Raw genomic sequence first — 23068 nt, forward strand, 5'->3', positions numbered from 1 at the left:
TTGCCTTTGTTAAGTCCCATTCCCACTGGGCCAGATAACAGATAAAAAAAAATCTCTTTCTCCAGATATTTTTCCATTCAAAGTGGATGGTAGATACAAATAAAATAAATATCTGCGGCAGATATTTATTTTATCTGTATCTACCATCCACTTTGAATGTGGCAGATATTTTGTTTGGCCCAGTGGGAATGGGCCTTTAGGCTAGATATTTGTTTTTTTTTTCTTGAATTAATTAGTTAGCTTCAATTAACTTGAAGCAAAAATACATAGGCTAATACATCATTTTATACTTAACATGAGACATATTGTTATCGAGGTATTCAACATTATATTGAATATTGAGGCTTTCCTCAAATCACACAGCCTTAGTGTTTTGTCAACTACGGCTGCTCATGCAGAGGAACCTAAAGTTCAGATTAAAATATTTAGCAAATACCAAGTTTGGGTCATTGTTAATCTTTAGCCTACATCAAGGCAACATATGGTATGGAAATGAACACAACTATCATCAGCATGATAAGGCTATGCATTAATACCACGCTATACAAAGAAAAAGATGGTGCTACCTAATTTCTGGTGGTGCTGGTGGTGCTGGTTAGGTAACACTAACTAAAAGAAAAAGGAGTAACAGACCATTTAGACCAGGGGTCCTCAATGTGGGGACTCTGGGTTCCTTTTGGGACCCTAAAGCCTCTCTCATAGTCCAAGATGAGGAGCGATCACCTCACCGCGGTGTAGTTTTCTAGCTATCACCTAAACATGTCTAACAGAGCCTATGAGGTGATGGCACCACGGTGAGGTGATAGCTCTTCACCTTGTACTCTGATGGAGGCTTTCACTCTGACTAGAGCTTCAAAGTTCAGCCCGAGCCCAACGGGTCGGCGCAGTGCGGCGCGGGCCGGGCTCAATTTGTCACGTATATGTGGGCCTTTGGGTTGCGTCCAGGGGCATAGTTCATAATACCAGGTAACCACCAGGGGCAGAGTTCCTTTGGGTTGCGTCCAGGGGCAGAGTTCCTTTGGGTTGCGTCCAGGGGCAGAGTTCCTTTGGGTTGCGTCCAGGGGCAGAGTTCCTTTGGGTTGAGTCCAGGGGCAGAGTTCCTTTGGGTTGCGTCCAGGGGCATAGTTCCTTTGGGTTGCGTCCAGGGGCAGAGTTCCTTTGGGTTGCGTCCAGGGGCATAGTTCCTTTGGGTTGCGTCCAGGGGCAGAGTTCCTTTGGGTTGCGTCCAGGGGCAGAGTTCCTTTGGGTTGCGTCCAGGGGCAGAGTTCCTTTGGGTTGCGTCCAGGGGCATAGTTCCTTTGGGTTGCGTCCAGGGGCATAGTTCCTTTGGGTTGCGACCAGGGGCAGAGTTCCTTTGGGTTGCGTCCAGGGGCATAGTTCCTTTGGGTTGCGTCCAGGGGCATAGTTCCTTTGGGTTGCGTCCAGGGGCAGAGTTCCTTTGGGTTGCGTCCAGGGGCAGAGTTCCTTTGGGTTGCGTCCAGGGGCATAGTTCCTTTGGGTTGCGTCCAGGGGCATAGTTCCTTTGGGTTGCGTCCAGGGACATAGTTCCTTTGGGTTGCGTCCAGGGGCAGAGTTCCTTTGGGTTGCGTCCAGGGGCATAGTTCCTTTGGGTTGCGTCCAGGGGCATAGTTCCTTTGGGTTGCGTCCAGGGGCAGAGTTCCTTTGGGTTGCGTCCAGGGGCATAGTTCCTTTGGGTTGCGTCCAGGGGCAGAGTTCCTTTGGGTTGCGTCCAGGGGCAGAGTTCCTTTGGGTTGCGTCCAGGGGCATAGTTCCTTTGGGTTGCGTCCAGGGGCATAGTTCCTTTGGGTTGCGTCCAGGGGCAGAGTTCCTTTGGGTTGCGTCCAGGGGCAGAGTTCCTTTGGGTTGCGTCCAGGGGCAGAGTTCCTTTGGGTTGCGTCCAGGGGCATAGTTCCTTTGGGTTGCGTCCAGGGGCAGAGTTCCTTTGGGTTGCGTCCAGGGGCATAGTTCCTTTGGGTTGCGTCCAGGGGCATAGTTCCTTTGGGTTGCGTCCAGGGGCAGAGTTCCTTTGGGTTGCGTCCAGGGGCATAGTTCCGCCCATTTAAAACGAATCCAATACGGAAATAAAACTTCCTATGTTTGGCCGCTAGTTGCACTGTTTTCCCCCCGCGAGGTACCAACAAGAATTTGTCTACATTGGACCCCATTCGTTTTCCCCTTTGATTTTCTAACCTTAATAAACGTTGTCATAAATACTTTATGGTTCCTGTCGCAAGAGAAAAACTCCCTTTCAATCACCATGATATGCGTTTTGTGCAACGCATTTGCGGGGGGCGTGGCCAACTAAACTGATACCAGCCGGCTGTGTTCTTCTTCGTGTGCTGTATTTCGGGAGGCTCCGACCACATTCTCCCATGTATCCCTGCGGTTCCACGTGACCGTTGGTAGCCAATAGCATTCCTTATGATTCCTGGGGTACCATTCAAACAATAATGGAGACACCCATACAAGGGACAAAAAAACTTCATTTTCGCAGCATAGAGACCAATGGCTTCGCTTCGTCCATATATTTTTTTACAGTCTATGGTTGCGTCTGGCTTTTATAATCCGGTAGGCAAGCGCAGCGCGGTAACATGATGTCTCTGTGACTGTGTAAAGCTGCTCGCTCATGACTATGGCTGCGCTGTGCCGCTGCTGCATGCGCAACTTGACACAGTTGAGCGTGTGTGACTGCATGTGCGCTGCTGCGCAACTTTCAGTTGAGCGTGTGAGTGTGCATGCTCCCGTTGACTGTGTGTGTGTGTGTGTGTGTGTGTGTGTGTGTGTGTGTGTGTGTGTGGCTGCTGTGGCGTGTGCATGCATGCACTGCCTGAGCAGAGCGGAGATCGTTGAAACCTTTCACAGACACTTTTGTATCCTAATAATATGATAGACGTAGTGTGAATGTTGTAGCTTTAACAGCCTGTACGCCTGCTTCCTGATTTAGCGGTGGCCGTCAGCTGTGTTCTCCAGCGAGGCTCCCATGTTTATTTGTCCCATAATTAGGACGATGCTGCTACAATGTCTTTTATATAAAGACAGTTGGAAAATGGTAGAATGACTCTGTTCTTAACCAATCACCAATATTTTATGAGGAAAAAGGCTACTGCATTCTGCAGCAATTAAGCTAGTTTATAATGTGGGGCTGCGGGCTGTGTCCGTCTCCAATTGTCAATTTTGTATGGGGCTTTGGGCCGAGCTTGGGCTGACGTTCTGCCGGGCCGGGCTGGGCCGGGCCGGGCCGGGCTCACTTTGAGTGTACTGCACCCACCTGCACCACAGTGACCCCTAGCGTCCACAGAGTGTACTGCACCCACCTGCACCACGGTGATGCTGAGCCGCCCCACGCTGCCCCCGGTGGCCACAGCTCCGTACTGCAGCTGTCTGGCAGCCTGGGCGTCCAGATGGACCTGCTGTTGTTGCTGGGTGGGGAGGATGCGAAGGAAGTCCTGGGGAAGTTCACCTACATATACCTAAAATAATAAGATATACGTTATATACATTATAATATACATTATATACATTATACATTATACTGTTGCTGGGTGGGGAGGATGCGTAAGAAGTCCTGGGGAAGTTCTCCTACATATCAGTGATGTTACTAGGTTTTCAATGTAATGGGTCCCGGGACCCACAGGTGGTCATTCAAATGGGTCCCAGAAAAGTTTTATGAGTCCTCAATACAATGTTTTCGAGCGCTGTGAGCTTGTAGATCGGCTATTTTTAAAATGTTTGCCTATTTCTTATATTTATTTTACAATTTGGCTAATGTTTGAACTTAGAACTAGGATTTCTAAATACACTAGGCTACAGACACCCATTTAATTATATTTATATCACTGGGACCCCAATTTATATTAAATGTTAAAATACTAGAGTACAAATGGAACAGGTCCATTTGTTTCCATTTGTTCACCGAGTTACGGACCCATAAATTTGGTTCCTAACTATCATTTATCTGGGGACCCCCTGGAACTCCCTCAAGGACCCATGACCCCACTTTGAGAACCACTAGTGAAAATAGTTTTTAGCTGTTCCAGGTTTAACTGATAATACATCTTTACAGTGTTTATCTTACACAATACATTAAAAAACAAATTAAACTATCTAAACTAATATAGCAACTTAAGTAGAAGAAGTAAATTAACATGGACTCCAATGGAGGCGCATCCCCGGGACCCCAGGACCATGACATGAATGAGTCCCTGGGCGACTTGAATGAGTTTTTGATGCGGGATGCGCACGTAATGACATCACTGCATATACCTGTTAACTCATACCTCGCGATCCCCGTAGAAACCGTAGATTTCCCGCTGTACCGCGCTGCCATGCCCGTAGAGCCCGTAAAGTTTAATTAGCTTTAATCATTATGAAAGGATTAAAAGTATTAGCGCAGATTTTCGCTGATTCTGGCTCTTTAGGCCCGCCCCCCTAACTGTATCCGGTCATTTCCGGTCTGGACCGGATCCAGCTTTCCGTATCCAGTCTGAGCCTGGGCCATAGTCCCGCCTCCATTGGTTTACTGTGTAACAGAAGTGGAAGCTACTCGGCGATGGAACGCTCGTTTTTCAATCGGATTTTTGCGTTTGGAAACTTTGATCCAGTCTCTACACGCCTGGATTATGATCCCCGCACATATCGTGCGTTTTGTGCGCGAACGTGTCCACGTGTTACCATAGCGCATGCCTGGCTTTTTTTCAATGTTTTTTCATGTAAACACTGGCTGATAAGCAGGAATACAGCGTGGCAACGGATATGTCTATTTCAATGGGGTTTTTTGTATTCGAAAGCTTGTCACCGAGTCTACACGTCTACTAGATGAGTCGCGCACAGATTGTGCACGATGCGTGCGCGTGCCCACGCTAAAAGGTAAGGACAATTTGGCAGCTGCTTACTACAGCTATGTTTAAAATGGCAGAGAAATTGTTAATATACACAGTAATATATGTTATATATATGTTATATACATTATAATATACATTATAATATACATTATGTTGCTGCTGGGTGGGGAGGATGCGAAGGAAGTCCTGGGGGAGTTCTCCTACATATACCTGTTATTAAATATGATAATATATGTGTTATATACATTATAATATACATTATATACATTATAATATACATTATAATATATGTTATATACATTATGCTGTTGCTGCTGGGTGGGCAGGATGCGTAAGAAGTCCTGGGGGAGTTCTCCTACATATACCTGTTATTATACATTATCATATATGTTATATACATTACATTATACTGTTGCTGCTAGGTGGGCAGGATGCGGAGGAAGTCCTGTTATTAAACACATCAATATACACCAGTAAGACTCCCTAATCGGGAGATAAGCGACCGTCAGGTCACAGTCTACACAAAGAGGCCTGTAAGTGGCATTGGTTCCACCCACAAGTTTGTACGACAAACTGTTGATGAGTAAAGCCAAATAAAGTTTTGGCCAATGAGGGGAGGGGGCGGGGCAAAGTTAAACCAATGAAGGTGAAGGACTGTTGGAGCAGCAGGAGTCCCGGGAATTCCCTGTGAGCAGCCCAGTTGGGATGTTGATCTGGTCATTTTTGCACTATTTGGCAGCGGTGGCAGGGGGTCCCTGGGGGTCCCTGGGGGTCCGTGGAGGTCCGGGGGTCCTGAAGGTTGTGGTTTGGCAGGCAAGGAGTGTGTGTGGAAAATGTCACCTTGATAGTGGCAACGATGGCGGAGATATGAGCAGGGCAAAAGTGTGACGTGACAAACAGACTGGCTGACTGACTGACGGACGGACGGACAGACAGACAGCCGGTGGCTGCCTGGGCGTCTAGATCAGGGCTTTTCAAAGTGGGTGTCGGGGCACCCTGGGGTGTCGGGGCACCCTGGGGTGACGGGGCACCCTGGGGTGTCGGGGCACCCTGGGGTGTCGGGGCACCCTGGGGTGACGGGGCACCCTGGGGTGTCGGGGCACCCTGGGGTGACGGGGCACCCTGGGGTGCCGTGACGGCAGTCCAGGGGTGCCGCGAGATCATTTGATAATATTTGGAATTTATTTGGACACTTGAAAAAATATTTAGTATCATTTTAAACTTGAAGTACAAAGTTATTTTCAGTCAGTTCTAACCAAAATGGCTGTTATCTCAACGTTTTCCTCACAACATAATCACTAAAATATCGTCACTGTCGGGCAAAAACCTCGTATCTCCAAGTTTCAAATGTGTACGTCTTTTGGTAAAGCAAAGCCCTGCTTCATCATACAAGACCGTCGCACAAAACTAGTGAAAACAGCCGATCTACAAGCACACAACGCCTCGCGATGCGAGGCGTTGTGTGCGTGTAGATCTGCTGTTTTCACTAGTTTATTACATTTTATAGATGATTAATACAAAACGAACGGTTTTGGACATATAAGGTTTCCACCCGACAACGACGATATGCTATAAATATAAGGTGCTGGGAGTGAACATTATAATGTAGGGGTGCCTCGGATTAAAACAATATTTATGAGGTGACAAAAAGTTTGGGAACCCCTGGTCTACACCAGTGATACTCAAACTCGATTAGCAGACCCAAAACGACATTGTAGGCTTAATGCAAATCAAATGAAAGAGAGATGTACTGTTAGCTCTACTTAACAACTGCATCATCAGACATTTGGTAGCTAAACAGTCTGGGTAATCTATTTTAAGTAGATTGTGTTTTATTTTATTTTCCTCAGCCATAACTATTTATTTTCTGTAAAAAAAACATTTGTGTTGAAAGTGGGCAGTCATAAATAACTTTGTGAAACAATTGAAAGAGAGATGTGCTCAGCTATGTTTAATGTCATCCCACTTGATAGCAGGCAGACAGACAGACAACAACCCAGACAAATAGCAGACACATGTACATTTGGGGGGGGGGGGGGGGGGATAAATGTATCATGTACATTTGGGGGGGGGGGGATAAATGTATCATGGCTGTTGCTAAGGTATGGCTCGACACCAGTTGCCATACCTTATCTTTTTCTGAACTGACGCCACTGCCAAAAAGCCTGAAACAAATTGATCAGGGTTTCCTTCTGGTCATGTAAAATATCATGATCCTGACACAACGCCTCGCAGCTTGTAGATCTGCTATTTTATGTGTTGTACAAAACGTAATAGCTCAACTCTAAGGATGGGTAGGGTCCCCAGTTAAAATATGATTATTTGGGGGGTCCCCGGTTAAAATATGATTATTTGGGGGGTCCCCGGTTAAAATATGATTATTTGGGGGTCCCCGGTTAAAATATGATTATTTGGGGGTCCCCGGTTAAAATATGATTTGGAAGGTCCCCGGTTAAAATATGATTATTTGGGGGTCCGCGGTTAAAATATGATGTGGGGGGTCCCCGGTTAAAATATGATTATTTGGGGGGTCGAGGCCTGAAAAGGTTGAGAACCTCAACCTATAGAGCACTGGTTCTCAAAGCGGGGGTCCTTCAGGGAGTTCCAGGGGGTCCCCAGCTAAAATGACAGCTAGGAACCAAAAGGACCCTCACAGCTCTGTAACTCTGGGGTCCATTTGGTTCCATTTGTACTCTCAGAGTTAAATAAACATTGATTACAATAGAAATCGGGATCTCAGAGATTAGAAATGCCATTGAAAGGGGGTCCGCAGCCTAGTGACATTGAAAAGGGGGTCCGCAGCCTAGTGACATTGAAAGGGGGTCCGCAGCCTAGTGACAATGAAAAGGGGGTCCGCAGCCTAGTGACATTGAAAAGGGGGTCCGCAGCCTGGTGCATGTCAAACTGGGGGGTCCTTGACGTTAAAATGCTTGAGATGAACTGCTAGGGTGGTTAAACACGTTCTCTCATGGATGGGGGGTCCCTGGCACATCTTTCCAAACGGGGGTTCGCGGGCTGATAGAAGAGACACTGTGGGGGTCCTCGACCACTGTTCTACAGTTAGCCTAGCCCTGCTAGCCTAGCCTAGCAACGTCATGATTGAAGAACGTCATTAAAACAACACCACACATGGTTTGTTCTAGATCATTATGACGTCATTATGTCGTACCTGTCCCCTCTGCGTGCTGATGGTGGTCGCCATGCTGCTGGTCTTGTAGATCAGTTGGTTCGTTCAGATGTTGTGGAGATCTGCTGCTTGTGGATGTAAACAACAACCCAACGCGGAAGAAGAGGCCGGGTCACGTGACACGACGACACGACGCTGGGTCAGCTGACCTGGCAGTTCCGCGCTGCAGCGCCCCCTCGTGGCGGGCGGTGGTGATGATAATAACAATGTACAGTTAACTAATGAATAGCAGATATACAAGCTCGCAGTGAGCTGAGCTTGTATATCTGCTATTTTTTTTAATATTTAAAGCATAAAATAATGCGTTCAGGCCTAAATGGGTTAAGCAGAAACTTTGAACTATAATAATAATAATTCTGCAAGCTTGTAGATCTGCTATTTTTATGAAATATCTTGATTTTTTTTTTTTTTTTTTTTTTTTGAAATATTTGTAACTGAAATATTTGCTTCTGGGCAGTGTTGGGGAACAGTTACTTTGAAAGCGTAACTTGTACAGTTACAAGTAACTCATCACCATGGCAGTAACTTGATCGAGTTAAAGTTATACCCCTGGAGAAATGTAACTTGTTCAGCTATTGTGAGCCACCCCACATTTATGTATAATGTAGTGATAAGCGGTGAGGTGGGCCTGACAAGGAAGACCAAGCAGGACCCTAAATCACTTTGTTTTGGAGCTTTGATTTTAAGGCATGTGGGGAACCCCTCCCCACAAACGCAATTGTGATGAAAAATATTCATGGAATAAAAAAAAAAAGAAATATATGTGAATATGTGAAGGACAACTGACTGACCTCTATGTAAACCATACTATATGGACAGTTTGTTCTGCATGTCACTATGCTGGAAAGTGTCTTCAGCCTCACAATAAACATATCCTATCGCCTACAGTCCACTGATTTGGAGCTGGCATCTGCCAATGATTCGGTCTGTTATGTTATCCCTAAATCAGGGGTCTTAAATGTTTTCAGGCCAAGGACCCCTTAGTTGAGAGAGAGAGATGAAGCAGGGACCCCTTAGCTGAGAGAGAGATGAAGCAGGTACCCCTTAGCTGAGAGAGAGATGAAGCAGGGACCCCTTAGCTGAGAGAGAGATGAAGCAGGGACCCCTTAGCTGAGAGAGAGATGAAGCAGGGACCCCTTGGCTGAGAGAGAGATGAAGCAGGGACCCCTTAGCTGAGAGAGAGATGAAGCAGGGACCCCTTAGCTGAGAGAGAGATGAAGCAGGGACCCCTTGGCTGAGAGAGAGATGAAGCAGGGACCCCTTAGTTGAGAGAGAGATGAAGCAGGGACCCCTTAGTTGAGAGAGAGAGATGAAGCAGGGACCCCTTAGTTGAGAGAGAGATGAAGCAGGGACCCCTTAGTTGAGAGAGAGATGAAGCAGGGACCCCCACAACCTGTTCATAGATTCCATATAGTTTCATTGTTTGACAGCACAATCATCAGTGTATTTTGGATTCATGTCAATTTGTGTTTTCAGATATTTAATATTTAACCACTTGAACCGTCAATACTTAATAAACTTGACCTTTCACTCTGTACTTAGTCTGCTCTTTTCCCCCTCCAAAGCTCTTTGCCAAAAATAGCAGATCTACAAGCTCACAACGAGCTTGTAGATCTGCTATTTTTGGCTAAAGTGCTCAGAATATGGACGCTAGGGTTCAAGTGGTTATAATAAAAAAGGGTGAAAAAAACTAGTTTCTATCACACAAAGATTTGCAGTAACTCTGAGGACCCCCTAGGGGTCCCGGACCCCCTGTTGAAGACCCCTGCCCTAAATGTATTAGTATTATTCAATATTGTTTGGGCCTAAAAAAGACAGCCCCCCCCCCCCCCCCCCAGTCAACATTCTCTGCATTTCATAGACAAAAAAACACACAGTTTGAAAACTTTTGGCCAAAAATGATACAAATAATTCAGTCGTGAGATAATTATTATTACATGTTTTGCTTTAATATCTGAGGCGATACATTTGACATATGGTTACATTATGTTACATTGTCTCATACTGTAAACAGTCTGCTCTGAGGTATTCATATTGTAGGGGGGGGGGGGGGGATAGCAGATCTACAAGCACAGAAGAAGATCTGCTATTCTGGGGTAAAGAGGTTTGGTGTAGAGCAGTGGTTCTCAACCTATGGGCCGGGACCCCTTGGGGGGTCCCCAGATGATTAACTTAATGTGCAACATTGTTTTCTCTCTCAACAGTAAACAAACCAACATAAAGTTTAAGTGTATAGAGGGTATCTGCACATTTATAAAGTGACTTTTTAAGGACTTTTTAATACCTCTAAAATGACAAATTAAACATTGTCCAAATTGTCAAATATTAGAAGTTGTGAAGATAGCCGATCTACATGCTCACAACGCCTCGCGTTCTTCACCAAAAAAAGCTGATCAGTTGTGAGCTTGTAGATTTGCTATTTTGTTGGAGGAGTTGGCGGTGGATGGAAAAACAACTCATCAAGTCCAGTGCAAATCAGCTCAGTTTCTACTAAGCACAGTGAAGTGATGTTGATGAATTCTAAATGTTATCAGATTGTTCTGCGGGATCCTGGACTGGCATGTCTTGATTCTACGATTTAAATAATTGTTATAAATATTTTTTGTAAATCTTGATGAGGATGCTTTTCGTGGCACCAGTAAGCCACGCCCACTGCTGTGACCTCAGCACAGGCGGTTTAGTCTTTGATGTGACGTGTTGGAGAGAAGACCACAGCTAGGTCCAGTAGCATGGTAGGTTGTTCACTAGCATGGTAGGTTGTTCACTAGCATGGTAGGTTGTTCACTACCATGGTAGGTTGTTCACTAGCATGGTAGGTTGTTCACTAGCATGGTAGGTTGTTCAGTAGCATGGTAGGTTGGTCACTAGCATGGTAGGTTGATCACTAGCATGGTAGGTTGGTCACTAGCATGGTAGGTTGGTCACTAGCATGGTAGGTTGTTCACTAGCATGGTAGGTTGTTCAGTTCACCAAGCAGGAAGTCAGTTTGCTTCTGAGGAAAACAAAACAAAACATGCAAGAAACATTTATTTATGTCGCAATTAAGCTGTTTGTACCCGAAGCCTTATACTTACTAGCATAGTTACTAATGTATATAGATAGATATATATAGATAGAGATAGAGAGACATTGACAACTTACTAGCATAGTTACTAATGTATAGATATAGAGAGAGAGAGATAGAGAGACATTGACTCACTGCAGTAGAGCGCGTTGACGCGGGCGATGTCGTTGCTGCTCATGTCTCTGGCGCCACCTACTGGCACGGAGGGGTCTGGCTTAGGAACGATGGTGGGGAGCTCCCCCCACTGGCGGGAGAAGGCATAACTACACACACACACACACAGTCGCACACACACACACGCACGCGCACGCACACACACACACATGTAATATACCAGTAAGACTCTCTAATGGGGAGATAAGCAACCGTCAAGTCGCAGTGTGATTTTAGGGAAAATGTGTAGGAGCAGTGTCCAGAAATGTGTTTGAAAAAATCGGCCTGAAGGTGGCGCTAAATGGGACAGGTACATGTTGATGACATGAGTGTAGAGCAAGTGTATACCGATTTGGGTGATTTTAGGGCAACATTTGTAGGAGCAGTGTTCAAAAATGTGTTTTGCAAGAATCGGCCTCATGGTGGCGCTAGAAGAGGGCCATGTGAGAAATGAGGTTTGGCAGCCAAGGAGTGTGTATGCAAAGTTTGGCATGGATCGGATATGAGTAGGGCAACAGTGTGACGTGTGACGTGTGACTGACAGACTGACTGACAGCCGGTGGAGGTTTTGATAGTAACTGCGACCTGACGGTCGCAATAAATACTTCAATCAATCAATCAACCAATCAACCAATCAACACTCACATGCTGTAGTGCATCACAGAGGTGTAGTCGTAGGGCGTGGCCAGGTTGTTGGTGTCCACCTTACGGAAGTTGTGCTCCATTCCTGTAAGAGAAGCACAGTGGACCAATCAGAAAGCAGCACACACCACCAGAACCAATCAGATGACAGAGCACATAATGCCTTAACCAATCAGATATGACAGAGCACATAGCACCATAACCTATAGAGCATCGCAGTTTAAGCCCCACCCCGTCCTCACTCCGGTGTCGGAAGCGTTTTCCCCCATGCATTTCATCCATAGACATTTCATAAAGTATTTATTTAAACGTCTTTTAAAGGGCCTACACCATGCTTTTAAAACTATATTTTTTGTATAAATATATGCTCAAAATTGAGTCTTAGACAGGTTTTAACCCTCAACAAACACTCTGACCATTCTTATTGTTTGTTCTAGCTCTACTATAATGAGGCTCTCCAGCTGCAATACCAAAACGGCCTCTGTTTGCTCAGGGGCGCATCTAGTGGGGTTTTTCCACCCCTCCCCCCTCCCCTCCTCTTCACTCCTCCCCGGACCCCCCGTTGACAACAAATAATGTTAATATTGGGCCAATACAAAAATAGGATAATGTTGCAGCTCTGATTATAGCCTACTGTAGGCCTATGTTGTATGTTATAGGCCTACTGTCAAATGACACAGGGCGACCGTTGCTAGACCAGACATTACAGAAAGTTAATCTACATTAGACAATCAACCCCACCTGCATTGTATTTATGTATAAAAAAAAAAAAAAAAAAAAAAAAAATGTTTTGAAAAAAAATGTTTGAGAAAAAAAAGAAAAGTTTTTTGGAAAAAAAGTTTTTTGAAAAAAAAGTTTTTTGAAAAAAAAAAGTTTTTTTGAAAAAAAAAGTTTTTGAAAAAAAAAGTTAGTTTTTGAGAAAAAAAAGTTTTTTGAAAAAAAAATGTTTTGAAAAAAAAAAATTGAAAATTATTATTTTTTTGACTCTGAAAAAAAAACGGGAATCCGTGTGACGTCACACGGATCAACTCTCAGAACAGCACTGTTCTGAGAACCCGTGGAAAGCTTTTCATCTCTGTCTTCCCAAAACCAGAGAAAGACACAATGTTCAGAAATAGGACTTTGTGAGGATAGAAGGTGCCAGTGGGACCCCAAAAAAAGGTTTTAAAATAGAAAAAGTGAAAATTCATGGTGTAGGTCCTTTAAGCCTCTGACAAAGCCGTTGCATGCAACGATTAATTAGAAAGATGAAAAAAAGACGAGGGTGCAACTTGTATCCATTGATTGATGCTACAGTGTTTAATACCTGGTTGAATGTTCTCTGTAATGATGGTCACATGCTCGTCCCTATCAGAACGGTTCTGTTAGTTTAATAAGGTTCTGTTAGTTTAGTAAGGGTTAATTTAATAAGGTTCTGTTAGTTGCATAAGGTTCTGTTAGTTTAATAAGGTTCTGTTAGTTGCATAAGGTTAGTGTTTAATAAGGTTCTGTCACAGTGTTTACCTGGTTGTATGTTCTCAGTAACGATGGTCACATGGTCGTCTCTATCGGAACGGTTCTGTTAGTTTAATAAGGTTCTGTTAGTTTAATAAGGTTCTGTTAGTTTAATAAGGTTCTGTTAGTTGCATAAGGTTAGTGTTTAATAAGGTTCTATAGTGTTTACCTGGTTGTATGTTCTCAGTAACGATGGTCACATGGTCGTCTCTATCAGAACGGTTCTGTTAGTTTAATAAGGTTCTGTTAGTTTAATAAGGTTCTGTTAGTTGCATAAGGTTAGTGTTTAATAAGGTTCTATAGTGTTTACCTGGTTGTATGTTCTCAGTAACGATGGTCACATGGTCGTCTCTATCAGAACGGTTCTGTTCGTGGGTGAAGCCCAGAGCGTGCAGAACCTCGTGTTGGACGGTGCTCTGGTAAACACAACCTCTGGACTGGAGAGAGATCCTCTGGGCTCCGCCCTGACGCCCCACGTAGGACCAGCACCTGTTAGCACGTTAGCATGTTAGCATATATACTATATATACTGGAGAGAGATCCTCTGGGCTCTGCCCTGACGACCCACGTAGGACCAGCACCTGTTAGCACGTTAGCACGTTAACATATATACTATATATACTGGAGAGAGATCCTCTGGGCTCTGCCCTGACGACCAATGTAGGACCAGCACCTGTAGACATGATGGTACCATGTTAGCACGTTAGCACGTTAGCATATATACTATATATACTGGAGAGAGATCCTCTGGGCTCTGCCCTGACGACCAATGTAGGACCAGCACCTGTAGACATGATGGTACCATGTTAGCACGTTAGCACATTAGCATATATACTATATTCTGGAGAGAGATCCTCTGAGTGCCGCCCTGACGACCCACGTAGGACCAGCACCTGTTAGCACGTTAGCACGTTAGCATGTTAGCACGTTAGCATATATACTATATAATGGAGGGAGATCCTTTGAGCTCCGCCCTGACGCCCAACGTAGGACCAGCACCTGTTAGCACGTTAGTACGTTAGCACGTTAGCATGTTAGCACGTTAGCACGTTAGCATATATACTATATAATGGAGGGAGATCCTCTGAGCTCCGCCCTGATGCCCAACGTAGGACCAGCACCTGTAGACATGATTGTACCATCTTAGCATATATACCAGGGTTCCCCAATGGGTGGCCCGCGGGGGGCTACTGTCTGGCCCCCACCACAGTAATAATGGTGGAGCAGCAACAACACTAGTATATCGTCGTTGTCGGGTGGAAACCTTGTATCTCCAAATTTGTACGTTCTTTCACAAATCACACAAGGCCGTCGCACAAAAGTAGTGAAAACAGCAGATCTACAAGCACACAACGCCTCGCGGTGCGAGGCGTTGTGTGCTTGTAGATCGGCTGTTTTCACTAGTTTAAATCATTTTAAAAATGATAAATACAAAACAAACGGTTTTGGACGTACAAGGTTTCCACCCCACAATGACGAAATATAACTCATGTAATTGGCCCACTGGCTTGTCACTTTGTCATGATCTGAAATGGCAAATCTTTGAGTAGCAGCAGCAGCGCTATAGAGAGAGATCTCTCTCTATAGCGCGCAATGAGGGCCTCTACAACTCTTTTTCCAGGGCTGAATCAGGGGCCCAGCACGTCCCTGCTCCTGCTGCCCTATAATGTATTCCAGTAGTCCAGTGTGCTCCAGTCTAGCTTGCTGTGAGCTCATGTTAAAGAGCTTCAGCAACAATCAGCGCACCTACTGTATATCAACACCTGCCAGTCACAATGTGGGACAGAGTCTCAATTTGGGGGACGCCTGAAAAGTCATAGAAATGTGGGACTGTCCCTCACAAAGGGGGACATCTGGTCACCCGTTACAATGTTACCATATACCAATACTACCTGCACCGAGTTTACAATGTAGTCATTTATCCAAAGTGACTCACAATAAACACTGTGTGTGTGTGTGTGTGTGTGTGTGTGTGTGTGTGTGTGTGTGTGTGTGTGTGTGTGTGTGTGTGTGTGTGTGTGTGTGTGTGTGTGTGTGTGTGTGTGTTATGTACATACCCAGTCCCAGGGTAGATCTGCAGGTAGTCTCTCTGGTTGCTCCTCCACATAAAGCGGATGCAGGAGTTTCTATGGAAGGTGACCAGGGCTCTGATGATGGTGTTACGCTCCTGGCTGCCTGCAGGGGGAGACAAACTCAACCACTTAGTTCACTGAACCTTTTAGGCCTAAAATTATTGAATGCTTTAACCAGTGAAAAATAGCAGATATACATTTTTTTTTTTAAGTTGTGAAAATGTGTGCAAATCTTTGAATATATGTATTTTCAAAGCAGACGTTTGTAACTCAAATTTTGCTTCTGAGGGGTCCCTGGAACTAAATATTTTGAGATGCGGGTCCGTGGCCAAATACATTTCATTTTGGGGGTCCTTCACTTGAAAAGGTTTGAGAACCACTGACATAGTAGTCTCTCAAGAACAGACTAACTGAGCTCCATTTAAGTGAAAAGGACCTTTTCTTTGACGATGGCTGGCCAGATTGCTGACATAGAAACATATTTTTTTCAAAAAATCTTAGAAGGATTCAAAAGACACTTATAGAATTGGGTCAAAATTCTAATTTTCAAAATTTTTCTAAAATAGCAGATCTACAAGCTCGCAACGCGGCACTCGATGCCGCGCTGTGAGCTTGTATATCTGCTATTTTTCATTAGTTAAAGCATAAAATAATGATACACCATACTGTGTACCCGTTTTGAATGGGTTAAACAATAAAACGCTTATATAACTTATATAACACGTTTAATGTAAATGAAATCAGATTAAACAAAGTCAGTCACGGAGAATTATTGGCCTCTGCATAAAACCAGTAAAACTTCCTAATCAGGAGATAAGCGACCGCCAGGTCGCAGTTAAAAATCGGCCTGCAGGTGGCGCTAAATGGGACAGATCCATGTTGATGACATGAGTGTAGAGATACTGTGTACCGATTTGTGTGATTTTAGGGCAAAATCTGTAGGAGCAGTGTCCAAAAATGTGTTTTGCAAGAATGGCCCTCATGGTGGCGCTAGAAGAGGACCATGTGAGAAATGATACTACTGAAAGCATCAGAGATGTATCGACCAATCACAGTGCTACGTAGTGTTGTTTTTGACAGCAAGTTTTGATGTAGTTTTAGTCATAGTCTTTTGAATAAAATGTTATTTAGTTTTAATCATAATTTAGTCACCTGAAAAGTATTAGTTTTAGTCTAATTTTAGTCGACTAAATATCATAAGATTTTAGGCGACTAAATCTACAGTTGATTTTGTCAACTGAAATGTATTTTGGCAGGCCTTGATGGCATCGTAATGACTGATTTTACACTTTGTTGCGTGCTGAAAATAGCCGATCTACAAGCTCACGCGTTGTGAGCTTGTAGATCTGCTATTTTCAGCACGCAACACCTGAGAGCAACCAAACATAAAATGACTCTCTTCTCCACCAGTCCCTCCCTGACGTTTTAGTCTAGTTTTTATTTTGTTGACGAAATTGTCAATATATTTAGTCTTAGTTTTAGTCATCACAGCTTAGTTTTTATTTAGTTTTTATTTAGTTTTCGTCAGTGAAAAAAATGCAGACGACAAACATTTTTCGTCATAGTTTTTTAATTTTTTTTATTTCCATACTCCACTACATCTCGGGTCCAAATATTGTACTTTTACTCCACTACAATTATATGAAAACATAGCTACGAGTTACTTTGCAGATGTAAATTATTATATTATACAACATTGCCCTTTAGCCCTGTTTTATAGACTATTAGAAAATAGCCGATCTACAAGCTCACAGCGTGTCACACTGTGACACGTTGTGAGATTATTTTGATGCCATCACTTTCGTAGCCTACTTTTACCCAAGTACATTTTGAATTCCGGACTTTAACTTGTAACAGAGTATTTCAGTAATGCAGTATTGATACTTTTAGTAAGTAAGTAAGTAAAAAATCGGAGTACGTTTTCTTCCACGGAGAACAGAAAGCCAGAGACTAGAGAGCGCTCTACGAGTAGGTTATGATCACAGCAGCTGCAGCCCATGGCCATGATTGATCAAGCCTAATTTATCTCCGTCCTGCGATGATGTTGCGCGCAGAGAATGGCAGACCTCCAAGCTCAGAGTCTGAAGCTGAAGCTTGTACAGCCAGCTGTCTATAGAATGCTGCGCTCATAGGCTACTGTATTAGCCTATAGCAGGGTTCCCCAATAGGCGGCCCGCGGGCCATTTGCGGCCCGCAGGTTGCTACTGTCTGGCCCCCACCAACCCCAGTAATAATGGTGGTATAAGAGCAGCAACAACACTAGTATATCGTCGTTGTCGGGTGGAAATCTCGTATCTCCAAATTTGTATGTTCTTTCGCAAAGTAAAGCCCTGCTTCACCATACAAGGCCGTCGCACAAAAGTAGTGAAAACAGCAGATCTACAAGCACACAACGCCTCCCATCGCGAGGCGTTGTGTGCTTGTAGATCGGCTGTTTTCACTAGTTTATATCATTTTTAAAATGATAAATGCAAAACAAACGGTTTTGGACATACAAGATTTTCACCCGACAACGACGATATCTGAACTGTCGCTGGAGTAGCGGGAACGCCACCGTCGCCCCTGCAATGTTGTGGCCCTGGGCTTGGTACCCTAGACATGATTCAATGTTGTGGCCCTCGGCTTGGTACCCTAGACATAATTCAATGTTGTGGCCCTCGGCTTGGTACCCTAGACATGATTCAATGTTGTGGCCCTCAGCTTGGTACCCTAGACATGATTCAATGTTGTGGCCCTCGGCTTGGTACCCTAGACATAATTCAATGTTGTGGCCCTCGGCTTGGTACCCTAGACATAATTCAATGTTGTGGCCCTCGGCTTGGTACCCTAGACATGATTCAATGTTGTGGCCCTCAGCTTGGTACCCTAGACATGATTCAATGTTGTGGCCCTCGGCTAGGGTACCCTAGACATAATTCAATGTTGTGGCCCTCAGCTTGGTACCCTAGACATAATTCAATGCTGTGGCCCTCGGCTTGGTACCCTAGACATGATTCAATGTTGTGGCCCTCGGCTTGGTACCCTAGACATGATTCAATGTTGTGGCCCTCGGCTTGGTACCCTAGACATGATTCAATGTTGTGGCCCTCGGCTTGGTACCCTAGACATAATTCAAAGTTGTGGCCCTCGGCTTGGTACCCTAGACATGATTCAATGTTGTGGCCCTCGGCTTGGTACCCTAGACATGATTCAAAGTTGTGGCCCTCGGCTTGGTACCCTAGACATGATTCAATGTTGTGGCCCTCGGCTTGGTACCCTAGACATGATTCAATGTTGTGGCCCTCGGCTTGGTACCCTAGACATAATTCAAAGTTGTGGCCCTCGGCTTGGTACCCTAGACATAATTCAAAGTTGTGGCCCTCGGCTTGGTACCCTAGACATGATTCAATGCTGTGGCCCTCAGCTTGGTACCCTAGACATAATTCAAAGTTGTGGCCCTCGGCTTGGTACCCTAGACATAATTCAAAGTTGTGGCCCTCGGCTTGGTACCCTAGACATGATTCAATGTTGTGGCCCTCGGCTTGGTACCCTAGACATGATTCAATGTTGTGGCCCTCGGCTTGGTACCCTAGACATAATTCAAAGTTGTGGCCCTCGGCTTGGTACCCTAGACATAATTCAAAGTTGTGGCCCTCGGCTTGGTACCCTAGACATAATTCAAAGTTGTGGCCCTCGGCTTGGTACCCTAGACATAATTCGGCCCTTGGGGAAAACTAATTGGGGAACCCTGGGCTATAGCCTATATCATTTGAAAAATACCCAGCAGAATTTGGGAAGGCATAACCTCCCCTAGCCTTCATTACGCGCCGCCTATGCAGAGAAGTATCGACCAATCAGAATGCTACGTACTGAAAGCATCAGAGATATATAGACCAATCAGAATGCTACGTACTGAAAGCATTAGAGAAGTATCGACCAATCACAGTGCTACGTACTGAAAGCATTAGAGATATATCGACCAATCAGAATGCTACGTACTGAACGCATTAGAGATGGTCACAGGGATGTAGACCTTGCCGCTTTGCATTGTGGGCCACAGACAGCCTCTCTGTGTACACGGCGCTGCGTTCCTTCTGGTTGGCATGGCAACGTCACCAAACATCACACGAGGGTCGCCCCGCGCACGACCTGCACACACACACACACGCACGCACGCACGCACGCGCACACACACACACACACACACACACACACACACACACACACACACACACACACACACACACACACACACACACACACACACACACACAAAACATGATATAGACACAATGATAGATTTGTATTATTATTATGAATGATATTAAAAGATACATACAATTTTAACCATAAGCTTAAATGGCTCTGATTATAATCTAACAACCCTTGTTTTTTACAAGAAGGGTTCATATTTCAGATTGTAATCAGAGAAAAGAAAAGATGAATGTTAGCATGTTTCCATTTACTGCTTTCTATTGTTTTAGCCATTTCGATTTCAATGGGTGTGTGGGGGGAGGGGGGGGGGGGGGGGGGGGGGGGGGGGCTGATCATAAGTCCGACCTCTCAATAATCTGACCAGGTTAGCATTTCACCAGGTTATCATTCACCAGCATTAGTTTGACTGAGGTTAGGGTTAGGGTTAAGGTTAAGTTGGTCAGTGTGGTTTAGAAGAGAGTGGCGTCACGCTTTGATCTCGCCGGCGCCGCAGACCGGAAGTGGCGTCGCATGGAGCCTGTTCTCATTCTTAGCCCCGTCTGCCCCCATTATAACCATTATATTATTATAACCCATTATAACCATTATATTATTATAACCCATTATAACCCATTATAACCCATTATAACCCATTATAACCATTATATTATTATAACCATATATATTATATCCATTATAACCCATTATAACCCATTATAACCCATTATAACCCATTATAACCCATTATAACCATTATATTATATCCATTATAACCCATTATAACCCATTATAACCATTAGAACCCATTATAACCATTATAACCCATTATAACCATTAGAACCCATTATAACCATTATAACCATTATATTATTATAACCCATTATATTATATCCATTATAACCCATTATAACCATTATATTATTATAACCCATTATAACCCATTATAACCCATTATAACCCATTATAACCATTATATTATTATAACCCATTATAACCCATTATAACCCATTATAACCCATTATAACCCATTATAACCATTATAACCCATTATAACCCATTATAACCCATTATAACCCAGGCATTTTCACTCTCTGGTAAGTAGACTAAATCACCTCTTTTTACCCCTTTTAACTCATTCACGGGCCTCTCCAAGGTAGAGAACATTACTAAAAGGGGTAAAAAGACGTGATTTAGTCTACTTACCAGCGAGTGAAAATGCCTGGGTTATAATGGGTTATAATGGGTTATAATGGGTTATAATGGGGGCGGGGCTGAAGAGCAGCAGAGGCTCGCTAAGAATGAGAACAGGATCCAGTAAGCTAGGCTAAAGCCTCGAACAAAGTCGTGCGGTGTAGTCTTTTTGAGTCATAAAACTACAACGTTAACGCTCAAAAAGACTACACCGCACTACACCGCGGTGGAACGGACCCGACTTTGTTTGAGGCTTTAGCTAGCTTTCCACCATAGAGTAAATACAATGGGAGTCGACGTAAAGTGTGGTAACTCTCTATTCTACAGGTCTGGGATGATGTGGGATGACTCACCCAGGTTGGTGTTTACTGTCTCAATAATATCACCAACATCCAGGGCTTCAGTGATGTCTCCTGATGAACACACACACACACACACACACACACACACACACACACACACACACACACACACACACACACACACAGTCACACACACACACACACACACACACACACACACACACACACACACACACACACACACACACACACACACACACACACACAAACACACACACACACACACACACACACACACACACACACACACACACACATTCATATAAACACACAGATAGTGTAGGCTCCCAGGATGCTGCATTACTCTCGGCCGCATTGAGCTCTGCTCTTTGGCTGAGTGGTAAACGTACGTGCCTTGTTATAATGCAGCCCGGGTTCTCTGCTCTTTGGCTGAGTGGTAAACATACAGGCCTTGTTATAATGCAGCCCGGGTTCGCCTCCCGACCGGTTCGTTGGTCACGCTACAATGGTAATTACTAGGGATGTCCCGATACCACTTTTTTGCTGACCAAGTACAAGTACGAGTACTTATTTTGAGTACTTGCCGATACCGAATACCGATACTGTAAGTTAGGTTTCTGTACGAGTGCTTAAATAGTGTGTGGCGCTCCAAAATAAAATGGTTTAAATAATGATGTTGTCATGGCTAGAGTGAGAGAAGGTGAAAACACTGTTCATTAGTTGAACTAACACACACAAAACTGTGTCTTAGGACTTTTGATATGTTGTTACCAACATATTTATGAAACTAAATGGTATCTGGTGCTGCTGTGAGCAATATGGGACGAGTACAGCAAAATAGGACGGTATCGGGGCGAGTACCGATACTGCGAGTACCGATACTGTGAGTACCGATACTGTGAGTACCGATACTGTGAGTACCGATACTGAGAGTACCGATACTGTGAGTACCGATACTGAGAGTACCGATACTGTGAGTACCGATACTGAGAGTACCGATACTGTGAGTACCGATACTGAGAGTACCGATACTGAGAGTACCGATACTGAGAGTACCGATACTGTGAGTACCGATACTGTGAGTACCGATACTGAGAGTACCGATACTGTGAGTACCGATACTGAGAGTACCGATACTGTGAGTACCGATACTGTGAGTACCGATACTCAGAGTACCGATACTGTGAGTACCGATACTGTGAGTACCGATACTGAGAGTACCGATACTGTGAGTACCGATACTGAGAGTACCGATACTGTGAGTACCGATACTGTGAGTACCGATACTGTGAGTACCGATACTGAGAGTACCGATACTGCAAGTACCGATACGCATCCCTATTAATTACTATAATATGTATAACATGATGATAATAAACTGACATGTATGTTATAACATGGTGATGTTATGATATAACATGAATATATAATCATGTGTATATGTGAATGTTATATTAATTATTATTATTATTATTATATTATATTATATAATATTATAATGTAATAAAGTTATAATAATATTTAGACTCACCTGGAACGACCTCTCTGATGTGTCTAACGGCTGGATCCTACACACACACACACACACACACACACACACACACACACGCACGCACACACACACGCGCACGCACACACACACACACACACACACCACATGTCAGTGAGGAACATTGTTTTACATTAAATGTGTGAAAACACATCAACATGAAACCAACATATCATTTACACAACACTGATGATAATGCTGTGTGCGTGAGCGTGAGCGTGAGCGTGCGCGTGCGTGCGAGTGCGAGCGTGTGTGTGCGTGTGTGTGCGTGTGTGTGTGTGTGTGTGTGTGTGTGTGTGTGTGTGTGTGTGTGTGTGTGTGTGTGTGTGTGTATTACCATATAAGGAAGTGTAAAGACGGTCCATGTCAGAGACAGCAG

The 23068-nt window shown here is 44.2% G+C and overlaps 2 protein-coding genes across 2 annotated transcripts in view; both read right to left on the reverse strand.

Annotated features, from left to right (window-relative positions):
- tollip (toll interacting protein) overlaps positions 1 to 8139 on the reverse strand; it is a 43097-nt gene extending 34958 nt beyond the window's left edge. The window contains exons 1-2 of the mRNA XM_080729898.1: positions 8011 to 8139; positions 3315 to 3470 (exon numbers count right to left, since the gene is read on the reverse strand). Coding sequence (XP_080586024.1) covers positions 3315 to 3470; positions 8011 to 8043 — 189 coding nt within the window. The 5' untranslated portion in view covers positions 8044 to 8139. The remainder of the gene's footprint in view (positions 1 to 3314; positions 3471 to 8010) is intronic.
- A 2870-nt stretch (positions 8140 to 11009) lies between these two features.
- On the reverse strand, positions 11010 to 19480 carry LOC308288960 (high choriolytic enzyme 1-like; the record flags this gene model as incomplete). The annotated part of the gene is made up of 7 exons (XM_080730433.1): positions 11010 to 11020; positions 11228 to 11355; positions 11891 to 11972; positions 13692 to 13870; positions 14004 to 14054; positions 15439 to 15556; positions 19432 to 19480. 7 exons carry the CDS (start codon positions 19478 to 19480, stop codon positions 11010 to 11012), a joined length of 618 nt encoding a protein of 205 aa, XP_080586559.1.
- Between the last annotated feature and the right edge of the window lie 3588 nt (positions 19481 to 23068).

Source organism: Nannobrachium achirus, assembly GCF_963921795.1.
Source record: "Nannobrachium achirus genome assembly, chromosome: 7".
Lineage (NCBI taxonomy): Eukaryota > Metazoa > Chordata > Actinopteri > Myctophiformes > Myctophidae > Nannobrachium > Nannobrachium achirus.